The 19,899-nt window shown below is 44.3% G+C and overlaps 2 protein-coding genes across 3 annotated transcripts; one reads left to right on the top strand and one right to left on the bottom strand.

Moving 5' to 3' along the window:
* Nucleotides 1-1,351: 1,351 nt before the first annotated feature.
* Nucleotides 1,352-5,903, top strand: LOC125769519 (centrosomal protein of 131 kDa). Its single transcript, XM_049438253.1, has 6 exons — nt 1,352-1,417; nt 1,476-3,726; nt 3,791-4,067; nt 4,134-5,210; nt 5,281-5,574; nt 5,639-5,903. Exons 1-6 carry the CDS (start codon nt 1,352-1,354, stop codon nt 5,769-5,771), a joined length of 4,098 nt encoding a protein of 1,365 aa, XP_049294210.1. The 3' UTR covers nt 5,772-5,903.
* On the bottom strand, nt 5,835-13,549 carry LOC125770774 (mucin-12-like). Of its 2 annotated transcripts, none has more exons than XM_049440744.1 (2): nt 13,343-13,549; nt 5,835-7,868 (listed from the first exon to the last, which is right to left on the bottom strand). In XM_049440744.1, exon 2 carries the CDS (start codon nt 7,797-7,799, stop codon nt 5,976-5,978), a length of 1,824 nt encoding a protein of 607 aa, XP_049296701.1. In that variant the 5' UTR covers nt 7,800-7,868; nt 13,343-13,549; the 3' UTR covers nt 5,835-5,975. The 2 variants fall into 2 exon arrangements, with proteins under 2 accessions (XP_049296701.1, XP_049296700.1); XM_049440743.1 differs by lacking the exon at nt 13,343-13,549 and adding an exon at nt 11,085-12,363.
* Between the last annotated feature and the right edge of the window lie 6,350 nt (nt 13,550-19,899).

The following is a 19,899-nucleotide window of genomic DNA, read 5'->3' as shown; positions in this document are numbered from 1 at the left end:
GCGTGTGCGCGCGCGCGCCGCAACATGTTCCTTCTGCTGTTCGCCCAGGTTGAGAAGCTGTGGGAGAGAAGATGGTAGAACGCGGTTTTTGAACGCTGTTTGTGTACAATTTATCTTTCATTTTTTCTTTCCTTTGAAAATAGTTTACGATTTAGAAACTAAGAAAACCTGTTTCAAGAGATGTTTCTAATAGTATTCTTTATTTTTAGTTTAGTTTTAAAGCATCCTAAGATAAAATATTTGTTTGTTCAAATAGTTGTTTTATTTTCGGTTGTCTTTTGTTAATTTGTGCTAAATTTAAACAATTTACATACAAAGTTTTCCTATCAAATCTGAATTTTAAGCGTTTTTGCTACTCTCCAACAGGTGGCGCTTCTCCATTTTGTTGTTGTTTGCCATAAATCGTTTTTAAATTTGTTTTGCGCGTTTACGCACTTCCGCTGAATTTTATTACAATCAAATAGTTTATGAAAAAGCATTAATTTGTTATGAAATTAATATAACTGGTTTATCTATTACGCATTTACTTTTAACCTACACTATGCATGCCAATGGTTGAATTTTGTTCATCGACATGTTGTTACTCTCTCAGTGTTTAATATCGAGAAAAAAATACCTTTCTCTCTCGCTCTCTTTTCGCTCCTGTTATGATTCTCGCGTACGCTTAGGTAGCGCTCTAACAACCATTGTAACAAAATAACAATGTTTTATGAGATTCAGTATTTGTACGTTATTCTTTTTCAAAATCTAACGGTTTTTAAAACACCACGTGGTTGTGATATATAAGATTTTGAAAAGTTCTTGAAAAGGTTTGGTATAGTTTTTCAGTTATTTTTAAATTCGATAAACACACATTTACAGACGCAGAAAAAAGAACCAACGTTCATTTCTTTTTCACCAGTCATTTTATTTAGTTTTTTTTTCATTTGTCAGTAAAATATATCGACACCGTAAATTGATCAACTAGTGCGAATTCCTTTATCTTTATCCTATATACGGTGTTGATCAACAATCCATAACATCACAGAGCGCCTCCATGCACTCAGGTGCACTTTGAGCACGTGGTTTTGATGCAACCGTTTTGTTTGTTTTCCCTCTACCAGCAGTACCATAGCAACGCATTCTTTGTAGCTTCACGTTAGTTGCTATGGGCAACATTTTCTTGGTGTAGCTACCGGTTGCCATATTTACAGTCATTCAACAACAAACGGTTTGAAGTTTTTTACCAGTCTGCCAGTATATTGTTGGTGCTGCATTAATTTCCTTCCATTATTACTTTTATCAGTGAAAAGTTCGCTAAAAACCATGCTTTTTTGTGCGAAAGTATAGTGAATGTTTCGCTAGCAGCAGTATGGAATTGAGTTTGTATGGTTCACAGGTGAGCAATCCTTTTTACCGTTCACGCCCCAACCACGAGGTAGGTCATGGCATGGGTTTCGAAAGTGACATTTGACGCGCCTTTCTCCGAATGACAGATTAGCCTGGCAACGCGCGAGAAAACCACCACAAACCAGTACCGGGAGCGGCCAGGATCCGCACTGCAGCACCCGTCCCGTCCGTGCTCGGCAGCCGGAGCGCACATCAGGCGTCCCCTGTCAGCGGACAGTACGCAGTATCGCTACCGGAAGCGGCCATCTTCGAGCGGAAGTGCAGTGGACGTACCACGCCATACTGTTTCACCATTCCATCAGCGAAGTACATCCTCGTCTAGCTTACTGCTGAAAAGTCTACTAGCGGAACCGATTCCTCGCTACTGGGAATCCAAGTCATTGGCACGATCAACTCAGATTGCTTCAACGCGTGGTTCTTCGTGTAGCAGTGCGGAACGCATTCGGCAACACAGACGATATCAAACGCTAGTTACGGAGGGCAGTGCACGTCCCGTAGTGAAGACGAAAACGCGTAAGCGATCCGGCAGTGGTTGCGCATCGAAAAGAAGCAAACAGAAAACCAACACCGATCGTCGAAGAAGGCGCGATAGTACCGAAGAGGAAGATCCTGATCGTGACGAGGCGGAAAGTACGATGGACGAAATGGACGACACGCAAGAGTCTAACAACGAGGCAGAGCTGGAAGGCATTTGGAGAGGCAAACCCACCACGGGAAGCAATCGGGAGGAGAAAAAACGGTCACCTCCACTACCGATGGTCGCGTTGCCTCTTAATAGGAAAGCGATTGAAATCAGTTCCTGTGGTGGTGTGAAAAAGAACAATACATCCCCGGAGAAGCAGTCGCGTAAGATGGACCTCCCTGGGCGAGTGTCCTTTAGCTCGAATGAACCGTACGAGATTGATTACAGCGATTTCGACGAGAATGAATACGGTTGCAATAAAGATGCTCAATCTAAGCAAGCGCTGAAAACTAAAGACCCAAACCACAAGAAACCATCATTCGCCAGCTCGCTGTACGATGAAAGGATGTTTCAGGAGAGTTCCCTAATGGAAGAAGTGTCGGTACGGTTCGGGAATGTGAAGTTGGACGAAGATGTTACGACGAGCTCGGGCTATGAGACCAAATGTGATGAAAATGTGAAAGCAACCCTGAGAAAGAGAACATCATCGGTAGTAGTTGCGTCACCATCACCGGTTAGTGATGTGCGCGAGTCTAACAAAATCATAGAAGAGTACAAGAAGGAGATAGAAGATCTTAACCGAAGACACGACATGGAGCTGCGGATGGCCGTACGAGATGTGGATGATGTACCGATGACACCGAAACCGTACGATCCCAAATGTTTTACGCCTTCCGATACACCGGAAGATCTGTTTGCCAACTCACTATCTACAAAGGCGATTGAAAGTACCACGGAGGACACGGATGTGGAGCAGGATCGTCCTCCATGCCGTACGACAAGTATGCTGGAGAAAAACGTCATCAATGAGTACTATGAGTGCATCAATGAGATAATAACGGAACAGTCCCCATCCAGACGACCATCGAACCAACGCACACTGCCTGCTTTGGGTGGATGTACCGATGAGAAGGAAGACACGATCCAGCACAATTTGAACAATGAATGTACAAAGAGTGCACCCAAGGATAAACAGTTTGCATCCGGTGTAAGCGTATCCGGGAAGGGAAAATCCACAAATACGGATAAAAACCGGTTAGATGCTAGTTCCAATCCAGTGATCAAGAATTACTTTAAGGTGAAGGAACAGAACATTGTGAGTGCAAGTGCGAGCAGTTTGGCGAGTGGCAGCGGTAGCAGCACCACCGGCAGTAAATCAGGACACTCCAAGAACTCGTTGGCATCCAAGCGAAATGGCAAGGAAAAGCCCAAGTCAGCCGATACACACAAATCTATTCTGCGTAATTCCAAGAAACAGAACAACAATGTCGGAACCGTTGGCATGGGTTCGAATGGTAGTGCTGGATCGGGGAAATTCTCGTCTGGTTTGTGTCGGGAAGATAGCAATATATCTGAATTTCACATGGATAAGGTCGTGAGTTGGATGTCGTGCAATGAGGATACGTTTCCGACAATACCGGATGTACCCGTGCTGGACGATGTGGGTACTGATGAACAACAGCGCAAGTGTCCTATAGGTGAGGATAGTTCTACAACACCCAGACAAGAGCCGACTGATAGATCTCCGCCCTATGGTGTTAGCTTCGATAGTGTACCCAGACAGAGAACGGAAGCACCGGAAGAGATTGTTAGTAGCGTGCAGTCGAACTACGATGACGAGTCTGTCGTAAGCGGAAGTGCCAAACAAAAGTCGGGTAGGCAAAATAAGTGTGTTTTTTTCGGTTTAGTTAAGTAATTCAGTTTCATTGTGCTCTACAGATTTTCAAGCACTCAAGAACGAGGTCGAATACAGGCTAAGCAACATATTGGACTGTACCGATTCTCAGGTCAGCTCCGGTTGTGAAGGTGAACCATCCGAACAACCGGCAAAGGGTAAGGTGAAAGACCTTTTCTCGTACCTCGATCAAGTCGAGCTAAAGTGTGAGAAGAGCGCTTTCAAAGGAACTACAGGATCTGCTGCTGTGTTACCCTCAGAATCCGATCGTTCTGAGCTGGATTTCGCTGCCGAACCGGATTATATTGAAGCTGTACCAAAGTAAGCGTTTTGTGAGTTGAGAACTTAAAAAAGATTTTAATTTATGTACTTCTGGTTTGCTTACAGAATGAACGACCTTTTGGAGCTTCCCCCTCATCAGCTTGCCAGGAGAGTGATCAAATTGTCGCTCCGTGCCAACGAACTAAGTAACGCTATGCAACTGTCCAAAAATCACATTGCCACAGTGAGAGCGGACAAGGTGAAAGCGATCCGCACTGAAAAGTGTGCCCTACAGGGTAAGCTAAAGGAGCAGAAGAAACATTACGAAGACATCATCGGACGGCATCAAGAATTCATCGACCAGCTGATCAAGGATAAGTCGGGCTTGTGTGATAAGGTGACGCAGCTAACGCGCCGTCTGGACTCGCAAAATCAAAGCTGGGAGCACCGGTTAAAGACGGAGCTGGAGCGTGCGCGTGATACAGCCCTTGCCGCTGAGAAGATTCGCCGCGAAAAATGGGTGCGGGAAAATACGAAGAAAATCAAGGAACTTACTGTGAAGGGATTGGAGCTGGAGATCAACAAAATGACTGCCACACATCAAAAGGAAATTGGTGAATTGAAGCGACAGCATAAGGATGAGCTAATGTGTGCTCTCGAGGAGCTCAAACTGCAGTACGAACAGAAGGAAGCAGACGTTCGGCAAGGGTTGACAAAGGATCGGGAGACTACGATCGAACGCGAGCGACAAGCATTACTGGAACGGTTCGATCGGCAAGTCACGGAAGAGCGAAACATTTTCGAACAACAGCGTCAGCATCTGTTGAGTGAGTTTGACCTCGAGAAGGAACGGCTCCAGAAGGATGCGGCCCGTAAGGCACAGTACGCCGAATCTCAGCTGGAAGATCTCAAGCGTGAAAATGTAAAAAATCTCGACTTTGCTCAGAAAGAGTATGTGCAGATGTTGAAGCAACGGGAAGGTAAACATCAGGATGAGCTGGAAAAGCTGCAGAAGCAATTCGAGTCGGATTTCGCCATCTGGAAGCGTGAACACGAGCGAAAGTCAAAGGTGGAGCTGGAACAGCGTGAAAATGAGATCCGTGCCCAATGTCGCACGGAACGTGATCAGCAAATCGATCGTATCGTGGCGAAAGTGGACGCCGAGACGCAAAAGTATCAGCAAGAATTTGATGCCAAAATGAGGTAAGAAGTCGAGTGTACGTTTTGTAAATGCTTTTCTTTCAAATGTTGTTATCGTTATCCATTACAATAGTCGGTTAAAGGAGAAACATGAAGTAGAGCAGAAGGAAGCGGAAGCGTCGGAAGCGCTGATGAAACAAAAGTATCAAGATTCGCGTGTAAAGCTAGCAGAGGCGGAAGCGACGATACAGAACATGAAGGCGACGGCAAAACAAACCGAAATACAGCTCAACCACGCGAAGAAGCTCTGTGATGATCTGCTGCAGGAAAAGGAAACGATGCGCGAAGAGGCACGTCGGGAGGTGCAGAAGGATATGACCAATATGCAGCGAGAACGGGAACGTGAAATAGAACGAATTTACTTCAGGTATGATTGCACATGATCGACGATGTATTGTACTTTAATGTATTGTTTACTCTAATCCCATCAGAGTGCAACAAGCCATCGAGAAGAAAGACGCGTCCATAGCGGCTCTACAGAAAGACATTGCAGGGCTGAAGGAACGTTGCCTAAAACAGGACGCCATCATTCGACAGCAACGAATGGATTATTGTACAAAATAGAATGCTCCAAAATATGATTCCATCGGATGACTGAACACAACCCATTGGTAGTAGGGCAAAGTGTAGCTTTACAATTGTAATATTTATTTATAAAGATAACATTAGACAAAACATAGTACATTTTACATAAACTACTATCGATTTCACGGTACGTTAAGTTCCTACTTTACTCGATGTTCTGAAACGATCGTGCAGTTCCTCGCCCTATGCATTCTTCGCGTTAACTATCTTCATTTCGCTAATGTCAATTTTAATGTCTTTAAGGTTTGTTAAGAATGGATCGGTCGAAACATTTGAGCTGGTGCTCGGTTTTGTCACAACGACCACATCTGGATGATTGTTCGGTGCGTTGGAGAGATCTTTCGCAAAGGAAACATACGCTTGCTGAGGTTGTGCGCTTGCTACAGCCTGGCCAGTCTGCTGCTGCTGCTGCTGGCGATTAATGTCATCCTGCTGTTCTGTCTTCTCCAAGTCAGTTAGAATGCGAAACACGGGTTTAACGTATTCACCCTTCATGTCCGGTACGTCCACATCGAAACCTTGTCGCGAGTTCGAACGCTTGATCGTGAAGTTCGGACGTCCGTGTGTAAGCAGCAGCTTCCGTGCCGTACCACCGGAAATTGAACTACTATCAGCCCATCGGTTTAGCGGACTCTTCGGCGGATCCTTGCTTGCCTTTTCGAAGAGTGGTGTACGCTCTTTAGCGGGCGGTGTTGGAAGTGGTGCTGTGTTGGCGGACACCTTCGGTGGTGGTGATACGGCAGCGGCAGCAGTCAGTACTGGAGCAGGTTCCACCAACGTTACCGGCAGCTTTGTGACTGGTTTCGATGCTTCCAGGATGTCGGTGTGGCTGACAACGTTGCCCGATTTCGTTAGCGTTCGGATCTGGGAAGGTCGTATGGATGCGGTACCACTTTTTACTTGGGGTGAGAGCAATTCTTTCGGAGTTGTCGGTGACGAGGTGCCATTAGTAGAACCACCATTAGAAGACGTGTCGATGGTAAGTGGTTCAAATTTGGTGTGAGTACCGTTCCGCGATACGGGACTGGCGGTTGTGTTGGAAGTGGAACGCATACTATCACCAAAGCTGCCAATGGATACTTTCACGGAGCTGGTGTACGAAACAGGCACTGCTCCGGTCGATGTTTTGGGCAGAGCTTTGGAGGAAGAAATCCCATTTGCTCTGGGAAGGGTGTTCGAGTAGGAATTTCCTCCAGCGGTTTTGTTTGAACCGTTGGCCGGACTCGTTGGAGGTAACTTCGTTTGGAAGCTGTTAATTTTGAATGCGGTCCCGTTCGTATTGGAAACAACACCACCCGCCGGAAGGCTTCCATTTGCTACTTTTACAGGACTAGATACCGTGTTAGTACCGTCAGGCATTGTCTTTGCCGAAGAAACCGTTTGACTAGCATTCGCTTTGGAAGTTACACTCGGTGTTAGGGAAGAACCTTTTGGAATGGTTGAAGATCCGTTTGAGATCACTTTGCCCACCTGGACAGATGTTGGACTTTTAATCCCTACAGTACCATTGGTTGCTTTAGCGGAGTTTAGTCCAAGAACCGGCGAAGCATTCACCGGCACAACGTTAGCTTTCGCAATCGGTGTTTTGGCTACCGGTGTCGAAGGATTAATTTGAATCACTGTGGTGGTTCCATTTTGAGTAGGATATACGCCTGCCGATACCTTACGTAGCGTGGAAGTTCCATTTACAATTGGTTGAACTGTCGGTGTCGATGGTACCGAAGCAGGTTTTTTCTGTGCCATAACAGGACTGGCCTGTTTCGTGCTAGCAACGGCTACTCCACGCTCCTTATCGACAATATCAACAATGGTTTTCAATGGATTATCAACTTTGGGAATATCTGATGTCGGTGATGAACCGTTCAGTTTAAGCTGTACTTCATTGCGCGTGTGTTCAATTGATCGTTCGATTTCTTCATTCTTCCGGCAGTCGCCTTCCTCCAGGTCTTGTTTCTTAATCTTTCGCTTGAGCGTATTTCGCAGTTCGGCCTGCAGTGCATCCTTCATTTCATCTATGGAGGTAGATTTATCGTAACAAACAGCCGTCGTAGTATCGCCATTATCATCGATTACTCCCTAAAATGGAACAAACAAAGTTGGTGCGTTAAAATATTGATCATAAATTAGTGGTAGCAGAAGATTTTGGAATATAATCAATGTATTTTATCTCTTGAAGTAGCATTCATTGCTCACAAAGTTCAATAATGATTACAGACCGATTAAATATCGAACAACCCATCGAATCTTATCAATATAATCGTTACCATCGCCTGCAACATCATTGTTTTGATTGTTTGAAAGTGAAAAAAGACTTTCTCTAATCTGCTGACAATTGCAGGTCTTTCATTACAAGAGATATCAAACTTATTCTGAGATCTCTGCGGATAAGTATTGATTTTAAGTAATTTTTCCGATACCATTTGTGGAAACGTTTCGAAATGTGTGTCACTATAAAATACTTGAATTTAAATCACATTGGTTCAAAAGATCATGAATATATTTTATACTTTCAAGAAGTTTGAAAATCTTCTTACACATCACTTTGCGACAAGTTTAAGCAGCACATTGACAAAATGAGTAACAACATTGAGCCTCCAACTCAAGCGTGCCCTTCTTTTTTAACCATCATATCTGGAACACTGACAAAAACTTACTTCATTGAAAAAAGCATGACTTCATGTCGCGTCATTTAGTCTGCTTGAGTTCTTTTTCAATGGAAGGAATAAAAAAAACTTATACCAAACTAACACGTTCCAAGTGATCGTACAGAACACGTCGTTTGTCGTTAATAGCTAATGATAGGAACTCGACCGACTCGTGTGTGTGGGGGAATGTGTACTAAATTACTCAAGCTGTGCAAACACATGCACTCTACTGCATTGGCATCTGGACGCCATCGCACAAGTGGAACAACTAACTCATTTACACGCCTTGGAAGAAGCGTCAACACGATGTATCATAGAATGATTCACTTCTAACCACAAACCGTCGTCCGAAAACACTTTGCCGTTTTCATCGGATATGACAGAGTAGCAAAAGTTTCAAAAGCGGGTTCAAAAAAAAACAAAACTCGTACTTTGAACGACCAGCGAAAGTTTTCCCATTCTTAAGCTCCCACAACATTCCTGTGTAGCATTTTATCAGTTACCGAGCCCGATGCGGTTTTATCTGGTAGGTGACAAAACGTTCGATTCTGAACCTTTATGAAGGAAGGATGATTTGTCGCCTTTGCTGTGAGAATTCGTGCGTCATTGCGGTGTCGCCGCGCTAGGGGACAGGATTTGTAGGCAGGTCCGATTAGTCGATTAGTATCACACAGATGCACACGAAAAAAAGAGCTCTATAATTTGCGCAAAGATAGTACCATTCTCACCGCGGAGTCACGGTGAGTTGAAGGAAATATGTATTTTATAATAGCAAATGCGTTTTTGCATTGTTTACAGCGCGATCGTTAGACAACGCGTGTTACAAAACATGATTATCATATTCATATTGGTTAGACATCGTAAGAGATCTTCCGCGTTTCTTACTGACGGACATTGTGCACTCAACACAGCATCACCATTCGGACAAGGTAACAACGCCTTTGCTGGTGGTAAAGAAACCATCCAACAACCGTCGATTGTTAAAAAGACAGATTAGAAACCTGCCACAAGATGTCCACTGCCACAGACAAAAGCGAATGCAATTACAAAAGATAACTCCCCGCCCGGTGAATGAAGATGCAATCGAGCGGCCGTTCGGCCTTCAGGTTCACCGCTTGTCGCCATTCTTCCGGTATACCGCATCAAATCGGAGCTTTCTTTGTTTTGCACGTGCAATTCCGGACGCCCATTGCGTGCCCACAATGTTACAATATGCATGCAATGGAGATTCTCACCGTGTTTCGCCCACCGTGCCTCCGATTCCCACGGTGCCTCAGCAGTGGCTTTGTTTTTGTTTTTTGCATTGTTTCGGTCCGGGATGATGATGGACCGGATGGGAACAGGTTCAGGTTTTTGAAGTGGGAAACTTTCGTTTTTTTGTCTGTTGCTACCATTGAATCCACTTCAAACACCTGTACCAGTACTAAGCAGACTAATCCAACCCTCCTCCTCGCCCCCAAATCGAAGCGGTACTAAGTGGCTTTAATCACGACAACGTTGGGATTCGTTGAAACTGTAGCCTAATTGAGTGTTAGGTTTCAAAACGACCGTATCCCAGATCGATTAAAAACAGGGTAGCAGTCAAGTGCGATCCACAACCTTTTGCAAACGTCCAGCAAATAGAACCTTCAATTTACTCAATGCGCAACTCCCTTATCAGAGGGTACGTTTGACACTGAGCCGCCATCGATAATAATTCTCGATAAGCTCAAATTCCTTCAAAAAGGTAGCAATTTACGCCGGTAACGGAATTTGACCATCGTAAATTCCACACAACACAACCATACCAACCTTGTGCGAGACGTCGAACAATAACCAAAGCCCCAAATTAATACACTCTCGAAAGACAACAGTGACGCGCTCTCCGGGGGCTCTTAAACAAAAGTTTTCTGTATCCACATTGAAGTTGGTTTAAAACGAAATCCTCCACCCCCTTTGATCAGCTCCTCGCTAACCCGTTTGGCTTAACCCGCTGACAAACAGCTTCCCAGTGCGCGTTGACGTCAGCCAAGCGAATGATAATGGGATAGCCCTCGGCGGTACGAACCTCGCAACCTCAGGTCCGTTCGGATTCATATTAGCATTTTATCACGAAAGCGCATCATCGTTGCGTTTGAGAGCACGAAATACTTCACTTGATGATCGTTGGTGTATTTGGTCAAGCGCGATTATTTTGCAACGTGAAGCAAATCATAAAAAAGTTGGAAAATGTTTTCTAAATAGGAGGTACAAAAAAATTCCACCAAAAACTTTAAATTCCACCATCAGGTATCAAAAGAAAACAGACGATCGTGTTGCTGTTGGGGGGGATAGGGAAAAATTTACACTTCAAACAACATCTACATTTATTTGCTGTTTTATCTCTTCTGCCTCCTTGGGCCACTCTCTCGTTGGAGTGGTTATACATAAAAAAACTAACCACACGTGCACCGATGTACGGTGGGACAAAAAAAACCGCATAACTTAATTAAAAGCGATCAGCCACAGAGAGTCCTCCAAATGGAAAGGGATCTGTGTGAGCAACAAGACTGATAATCGCACACTGTTCGAGTGTCGCGTACTTGAGCCAGGTATGAAATGTAATTACAAACGATCGCACAAGGGTTTCCCTTTCGATAGGTGGGCGATTTGGTGCACTAAAACTTACGTTTGATTGTTTGATGAACGCCGGTGTACTACGATCGTTAGTTTTGGCCGGTTTCAGGCTAATTCCGTTACGAATAGCAGCCATCAGCTGATCGTTATGATCGGTGATCACTGTAGAACCGCCGTTACTGACGGCTTTCGGCGATCCCATCCCGGCAGCTGGAGTGTTAGGTGATGTTGGAGCAATTGGTGCCATTGCTCCAGGTACTGGTGGAGGTGGTGGCGGTGGTGGTGTCATCGTCACTGATTTTGAGCTACTTTAGACCACTAGGAAACACTTGATCACTAGGAGAGTTCACTATTGTTTAGTAAAGTAAACCGAAAAATCCTTCTAAAACTGTGAAGTCTCTGAACTGTTCACGTCACCACACTGGTAAGCCCTTTTTCAAGGGCAACAGGTTCCCCGCCGAGGGTACAGCAGCACGTTGACACTGGTCTACACTAACGCGACGACTAATCGTTCGCGCGCTGTCAGCTACTAAGCGTTGTTCGTCTAAGTTCGCACTTTCCACCGCAAATCGATGACAGCTTTTACCACCACCATCAACCACCCCGTAGTACATGCAGATCGGATTCGCATTAAGATAATGTGTGTTATCTTATCAGCTCGCTTGGGTCGATTTTCGATTTCAACCGTGCGGTTAGTTGGAGGTGGAGTTGGTTTATCTTGCTGCTCTTGCTAACAACTTGCCACACTTGTTCGCAATCAGCTTTTGGTGTGTTTGTCGAGACAAGTTGTTGTTGTTTTCTTTATCTCACTCACTGTTTGGAACAAATTTCTACTCGAGCCTACAGGTATGAACGGCGTAGATGCTTAACATTTCATGTTTCCTCCAGCCAGTCTTGCAGATCGGAGGTAATGTTTCACCTTCACAATACACTGGTGCGAGAAAATGCGCTCTGGCTCGCTGAAGGAGAAACGAAATTCCCACCCGGCACCATTTGTTACACAAATTAGCGAAAGCATCAGTCAGCCCTCGGCCGTCCGCCAAAGGCACACTTCACCCCCCAAAAAAAAAAAGACACGTCCACTAAAGGCGGCGATGATCGTTAAATTGGATCAAAAACAGTTCGAAAACAAACAATAAAACCGGCTGATAGTTGGGCTGGCCGTTGAAACTTTCTTCCGAAACTACACACTTGGCTGCTGTTTTTACGTGCAACCCGCGACCTGACACGCTGACTGCTCAATCGTATCTATCCGGTGAATGGCACGCTGCGAACCTGCTGCTCGTTCGCGGGTCGGCGCAAAATCTCAAATGCATGTCTACAGTGTGTAAGGTCTCCTGCCACCGGCAACGGGTGCCAACAGTGAACCATTCCACCCCGGAGACCCTGGAGACCCCGGAAGGGGTTGTCGACTCATATTTCCTCCCCACTTCAAAACATTTTGCTTTGCTTATTGGGTGAATCATCATGTGTTTTGAATTTAACATAAAATTCCCCTTCCAGACAAGCAGAGTTGACCGTGAAGCACGTGTACCATTGAAGGGTTTTGGAAAAAAGGCTTCTCCAATAACTGAAAACAGAAAACAGGGAAAAGTAGAGGGAACTCTGTGTCGAATTCTTGAGATGATTAATTCAGCAATAGAGTTTTTAAATTTAATGCACCATCGCCATATCGAAAATATCATGTAGCGAACTTGTTCTTAGGAAAGGAAATATCCGTTTACCATTTATTTTAATTCTTCTCTACATCCATTAAGTTATTGATTCATATTCCATTTATTTTTAATTTGCTCGACGCACAGTTAACCGCGGGAACCGCTTCATCCATCATTTTGCATCGCTATGTGGCTGACATTGATAGGGTCGATAGTGTTCGTGCGATATGAACCGTTTTGCAAAGCGCAAGTCTGACCACAGCGTTGGCATGTGGCGACGACTGTTGCTGAATATATTACACAAGCTGAACCGATGTATACAGTGTGTGAGAACATACAGCAAACAAACGAAAAAAAAAAACAATCGCCTGAAGCTGACTTCGTATGAGTCAAAGGCCATTAATCATCGAAGCGATCGTGATCACGGATCGTCACCATTACTGCAACGGATTGTTGGAGTTTCTTGTTGGACTTTTTTGTATGGCAGCGGGGATGATATGTGAGTTCCTTCCGAGTCTTTGAGTATATGTTTGAGGGGATGTGCAAAAAGTGAATGTGTTCTGAGCATGTTTTTGAATGCGCTATTCAAAATAGCTACATTTAAATAATGCATTTCATTCATGCTATTAATTATTATTATTTTAAACTTACTTACTTGTTGGGTGCTACGACTCTTCAGTCATCGAGCTGGTGCTGCAAGGAGAGTTCTCTTCTGGAGGAGTTTCTAGAACAACGCCATGAATTTATCTCAATGTGGGTCTACCATATCTTCTATGTGCGATGTCCAAGTCCTAAAAGTCCGGATTTTGCTAGATTAAATTTAAATGGAAATAGTCGAGTCCAATTCTCACGACTTAAATCCTTCTGCGAAATAGAAAGGAATCTCTTTGCCTCTGAACTAAATGGACCATCTGGGAAAGAGTGAGGAATAACAGATAGGTCCACGAATAACAAGGACCGATCTGCACAAAACTGCTTGCCATCGATGCGTTCGAAACTTACAATTAGACGTGTACTAGGGGTTCATAAAATCTTCAATATCAACTATCAAGGTGTGTCGGTTAAAGTGAATGCTACAGGGCACTAAAACACTTGTGCAAAACACTCACTTACCGTGCATCTATTTGCGATTGCAAATCAAGGTAATCCACGCATCGGTACCAAACCAATTGCTTCCTGTCTGTACTTCCTCACATCTCACCCGATAAAGGTCACAACATGAAAAGCGATTAAGCTACGTGTTTGTCATGCGTGATGTGAGAAGAACCATGTCTAACAGTGAACCAGAACAAGATTAAGAACAATTCATGCTCTTGATGTTGAGTACTTTATGGCAATATAAAAGCTTGCAAAATAGTGATAAGAATGCATCCACTAATGTGCTTATCATGCAGCTCTTATAGAGCCTCCCCGGCGCAGGAGATTAGCTTTGATCGATGAAGTTGTCAACGAAGGTTCGGTCAATGTTTGATTGTTTTGAGTATTTTTTTTATAAATTGATATTGCACACCTGCATAGGTATTGTTGCCCAAAGATAATTTGTTGGGGGAGAAACAAATCAATGCCTTTACGAATGAGATTTGGAAGTTATTGGGGTTTATTATCCGTTAGAAGGAGGAACGGGTTTTCCAAATCTAGCTGATAATGTTCCACGTGACATTTTTATTTAAATACGTTTTAAATGGAAGATCTTTTCATTAAGCACAAAACTGGTGTTTAATGATGAATTTTAATAACGCTATCCTGGTACACTGGTCAGCTACAATGACTCAGAGAGGCAACGAATGACGAAATAGGGGACACTGATTGAATTTCTTGTCTCGTGCTCACCTGTTTAATGCCGATACTTTTTTATTATCTTATAGGTGGACGTGCTGAAGCAACGCACCCACCAAAAAAACAAAAGTTGAACCAGACCACATAGCATGAATTTCGAGGTCTTGACTGGGCTTGATGATTCATGATGATGGAGGCGATACCAAACCACCACAACTATGGTTGAAATACTTTCATTTGCACCACTCGGTTTGGGGTAGAGATCGGTATCTTTCCCGGCCCGGGGGACACGGAAGAGCAGCAAAAGAAGCGACGGAAACAACAAACAAACCATCAACAACAAAGACCAACATTAAACGAACCAGCGGGAGGAACCATAAGTGACCTTCCATACGGTAGAGGTATTCGTGATTTACCTACCAACATACCGGTACCGGCAGCATGTGTTGTCTGCTTCAACGTGGGGTAATTACTTTGCGCGAGCAATCAATCCACCAAAAAAAGGGGGTACGTTCGCGCGCAAGTAAACGTGTAAGTACCGATGCGTTGCGTGTCTGCGTGTGATCACTAAAATTTTCGGCAAACAATTGGAAAAATGCGAGATAATTCTTCTCCAGCAAATGGATCTGTTTCACTTGCATCTACCTTGCCGAACCATTCGGGAACGGATACGATAGGAAGAAGTTGCATTTTTGGGTAGTACGTGAATCATATTGCTTGGTGTAATACCTCGACCGGGTTGTTTGATAAGATAAGCTGCAGCTTCGATATCTTTCCGTTCGATACCCTTCGCTTCCGAGTGTGATTCAGCAGAACGGTTCGATTTTTTGGCTATCAGAAGCTTGCAAACGTCCTGTTTTGTATGTGCTCGAGTCAGCGGTGATCAGTTGTGTGACCATAAGCGCTAAAGTAATGGCTTCCTCCGAGCAGCAAGTATCTGCACCACCACCTCCACCACCTTCTGGATTAGCTCCACCACCACCGCCACCAATGGCCACACCCGGAACACAACACCATTCCAGCGGCAAAGGAAACGTCTGGAAGAAACCCTCCACCGACAGCATCCCGGCGGAAGATGTCAACGATCGGCTGCTGGCCGACATACGGGCTGGTGTGAATTTGAAACCGACCAAAACTCGAGATCGCAGTTCGGCCGTACTGCGCCGGAAAGGCAATTTTAAGTGATCGCTATCATTCACCGGTTGTGACGCCGGTCATAGTTCCGGTAAAGAAGAGTGCGCTTGTGAATTTGCAATGGAACTTTTATTAAATAGAAACGTTTGTGGAACAAAAAAAAAATGACGCACTGCAACTTTCGTGAAAGAAAAGTTCGCTCGTTTGCAGTTACATTAGAAGATTTTCTCTCTGCAAAAGTCAGTTGATTAACAAAGTAAATAAAAAGCTAATTTGCGATAATAAAGCAGCTAAATTAAGTATGTATGATCGATCATTGCAAATGCGTTCGTTTATCGCAAGCCAGGGGTCGCAAACAAATCACGAAAAATTAAAGATACGGAATTGTTGTTGAATCCTCGAGCCTAGAAAGCTTCTTACCATTAACTTAAAGAAAAATAGTAGAATACGAAACAGAATATAAGACTTGGGGCCGTGTTTCTCGAATAAAAAAAAGGATCGTTCATTCGTTTTCCAATACATTTTTTGGCGTAAACAATCACTTATTAAAATGAGCTATGATATTAGTTGGTCAAAATTAAAATGATCTATGTACAATATCTGTAGGCCGTTGGCTGACGATTCTACCATATCCGGTCTGTAGTGTAATATACTGTAGTGTCAGGTCCGCAACCGGTATCATTGTGAAGAGCTTTCGAAATGTCAGAGTGAATTATGACCATTGGACATGACAGTGTGCTGCGCAACTGTCATGCTGAATAAAGGTATTCGTTATTGGATCGTTGTACAAGCAACATCTTCCGTTCTTCCGTTCTTCCGTTCTTCCGTTCTGTCTTCCGTTCTTCCGTTATACCTTCCGTCTTGTTATTAGGCTACCAAAGCCTCCTTCCGAAAAGTTAAATCTTCCGTAATACATCGGTATTACATCTCAGAAGTGGGATTCGCCCCGTGCTGCCGTTGTGTCATCTTGGTTTAGATCATGCCTAGCCGTGATGAAATGTTGGGCGTTCTGTCGGATGCGGGGATTGTGGTTCCCCCTTCCGCTACCGTTGCCCAGATCCGGAGATTGTTTGCCGAAATTATGGGAATCGACGCCACACCGATACCAGACGAGGAACCAGCTTCCGAAGCGCCTTTGACCGATGCTCCTACCACGTGCCTGTCCGCCATTTTGGACGCTTCAAGTGTTACCCCCGTAAAGTGCGGTGTTGCCATGTTGGACGCTACCGAAGCGGAGCGTGTTGATATCGATAGTGCGGCCAAAGAATGTAACCCGACTAACAAATGCACCCAGGCTACTTACGATGACGAAATTCGCAGATTGCAGCAACAATTGGAATTAGTGGATTTGCGCCGTAAGATTCAGGCTTTGGAACACCAGTCTGAATGTGCTCCACCACCGATTGCTGACTTAAAACTCGATAAAACAATCGAACCCTTCACGGGAGACGACGACAGATGTATCATCCAATGGTTGGATGACCTCGATTATACTTTCTCCCTACATCGTGTGAAGGATGCTGATAAATTCGTTCATGCTCGTCGGCTGCTTAAAGGATCTGCGGCTATTGTTGCCCAGTCATCTCGTGCCCTTACGCTGGAACAGTTAAAGGAAGAACTCATCTCAACCTTGAGTGTGCCGCCCACGGTTGAAGCCGTTCTTCGACAATTACGATCCCGTCGTCTCTCCCCAAAGGAGACCGCCTTACGTTATGTGCTGGATATGCAACGTATTGCCAGCCGAGCCCCCATCCCGGAACCCGAATTGATTAACATTATCCTCGATGGTCTGGATAGTCCATCTCTTACTGCTGGGATGCGATTCATGGCGAACAACGTGGAAGACCTGAAGCCTATGCTTAAGAAATTCGAGACTATTCGGTCCAGAAGAGTCCCCAAGCCGACGACGACATCATCTTCAATTCCGGAGAAAGTTCCTGTTTCGACCGATCGAGGAGCAACGCAGAACATCATTCGATGTTACAACTGTTCGGAGTTTGGACATCTTAAGAGTGCCTGTTCTCGCCCCAACCGACCACCGGGGGCATGCTTCACGTGTTTCCAGATGGGGCATAACTACAAAAACTGCCCAAAGAGGGTTGCGAATGCTGCTGCTCATCCGGATCCAATTGCTCGTATTGCGGATGATGATAATGAAACTCTGGCATTAGATGAATTACAAGAGGTGAGTGTTTCTTTTCTTAAGTTAGGAAAACCGGTTGTGGTAGTAAAAGGAATACAATCTCTATTTGATACAGGTAGTTCTGTAAGTTTTATAAATGAATCCATAGTGCCAGTTGGACTCCTGGCTCCGTTAGCCCCTTCTCGATTTCGTGGCCTTGGGAACTCCCGACTTTATACTCGTGGTCAAGTAACGTGCCGTATAAAATTTAAGGAGGTGATCCTCAATCATTCATTTATTATATTACCCGAGAACTCTATGGCCTGGCCAATAATTATAGGTAGAGATATACTCCCTTCGTTTAACGTCAGTCTTACGTACTCTAAGAATTACGTCTCTCTTACGCAGCCCCCTCGGGGGGAAATTGAAACCCAGAACCAGGATTCACTAGATGTAGCAACCAATGAAATTTCTGCTATTGACGTCTATGAATCGGAAATTGAGCTTGATGTTGGCCCCACATTATCTTCCAGGCATTCCGCTATTGTCCTATCAATCATTAAGGAAAATTATCTCGACAATTCTATTCAATGCACTCAGTTAATAAATCATAAGATGAAGATCAACCTCACTCATCAGACCCCTATTTTTACTAAACCCCGTCGACTCTCTTATGGAGAGCGGAACCAAGTTAAGGAAATCGTATCCAAATTACTCGAAGAGGAAGTCATCAGACCAAGTAATTCCCCTTATGCGTCTGCCCTGGTGCTCGTTAGGAAAAAGAGTGGAGAGATACGGATGTGCGTGGACTATCGACCGCTAAATAAGATTACTGTAAGGGACAACTACCCTCTTCCGTTGATCGAGACTTGCTTAGAGCATCTCAGTAACAAAAAGTTCTTCAGCTTGTTGGATTTGAAAAGCGGATTCCATCAGGTACAGATGGAAGAATCTTCCATTCCTTACACTTCCTTTGTTACCCCTGACGGTCAGTACGAATATACAAAAATGCCTTTTGGCCTTAAAAACGCTCCTTCCGAATTCCAGCGTTTCATTAATTCAATCTTCCGCGAATTTATTGATGATGAAAAACTAGTGGTCTACTTGGACGATATAATTATTGCTTCCGCCGATCTTCAGTCCCACCTGGAAACCCTCCAATCTGTTCTGAGGAGAATCAAACAGTCTGGCCTAGAACTACGGGTGGATAAGTGTAGGTTTGCGCATGAGGAGTTGGATTATCTAGGATATAAGGCGAGCGCCTCTGGTATCCGACCTAGTGACCGGCATATTAAAGCCTTACGAAACTACCCAATGCCTTTAAATGTGAAACAACTTAGAAGATGCTTGGGTTTATTCTCTTACTTTCGACGTTTTGTTCCGTCTTTTTCCTGCATTGCTAAACCCCTTACTCAGTTACTACAGAAGGATGCCGTCTTTAGCTTTGATGCTAATTGTCGTGAGGCTTTTGAAACTCTCCGCGAGAGACTCATTCAATCTCCTGTACTTGCCATTTTTAACCCAAAAAGGGAAACCGAACTTCACTGTGATGCAAGCTCATTCGGATTTGGAGCAGTATTGTTGCAGAGGCAGGACGACAAGAAACTTCATCCTATCGCCTATTTCTCGAAAACAACCTCGAAAGAAGAAGCGAAGCTGCATAGTTATGAGCTAGAAACGCTCTCCGTTATCTATGCACTTAAGAGATTCCATACCTACGTTCACGGGCTCCCTTTGAAGATATTCACAGATTGTAATTCATTGGTCGAGACCCTAAAGAACCGTAATGGATCTGCAAAAATTGCTCGATGGTCTCTTTTTCTGGAAAACTATGATTACACCATTCATTATCGTTCCGGAACTTCTATGGCTCACGTGGATGCATTAAGCCGAACTGAAGCAGTAGGTGCAATTAGCGAATTAGACCTTGACTTTCAACTTCAGGTAGCTCAATCAAGAGATCCTTCCATTGACTCTTTAAAACGAAAACTCGAAGTCGGTCCTGTTAATGGATTCGTCTTGCAAGATGGTCTTGTTTATCATCAGTCTCCCCTCTATCCCCTCCAATTGTATGTACCTCGTGAATTTCTTGAGTCCAAAACAGAAGACGTTAGTCGAGACCTTAATCGTCTCCGTTCCGAAGCACAGGAAAATATCGAAATATCGCAAAATCGAAATGA

The sequence above is a fragment of the Anopheles funestus genome, chromosome 3RL, assembly GCF_943734845.2.
Source record: "Anopheles funestus chromosome 3RL, idAnoFuneDA-416_04, whole genome shotgun sequence".
In the NCBI taxonomy this organism is placed as follows: domain Eukaryota; kingdom Metazoa; phylum Arthropoda; class Insecta; order Diptera; family Culicidae; genus Anopheles; species Anopheles funestus.
This window is presented reverse-complemented; position numbering and strand designations above follow the sequence as displayed.

Excerpts from the sequence above, each read along its gene's own strand:
- LOC125769519 (XM_049438253.1), top strand. The coding sequence starts at position 1,352 with ATGGAATTGAGTTTGTATGGTTCACAGGTGAGCAATCCTTTTTACCGT. Across the intron at positions 5,211-5,280 it reads GAATTTGATGCCAAAATGAG|TCGGTTAAAGGAGAAACATG; the intron begins GTAAGAAGTCGA and ends CCATTACAATAG. Across the intron at positions 5,575-5,638 it reads ATAGAACGAATTTACTTCAG|AGTGCAACAAGCCATCGAGA; the intron begins GTATGATTGCAC and ends TAATCCCATCAG.
- LOC125770774 (XM_049440743.1), bottom strand. The coding sequence starts at position 11,321 with ATGACACCACCACCGCCACCACCTCCACCAGTACCTGGAGCAATGGCA. Across the intron at positions 7,869-11,084 it reads CGTTCATCAAACAATCAAAC|GGAGTAATCGATGATAATGG; the intron begins GTAAGTTTTAGT and ends GTTCCATTTTAG.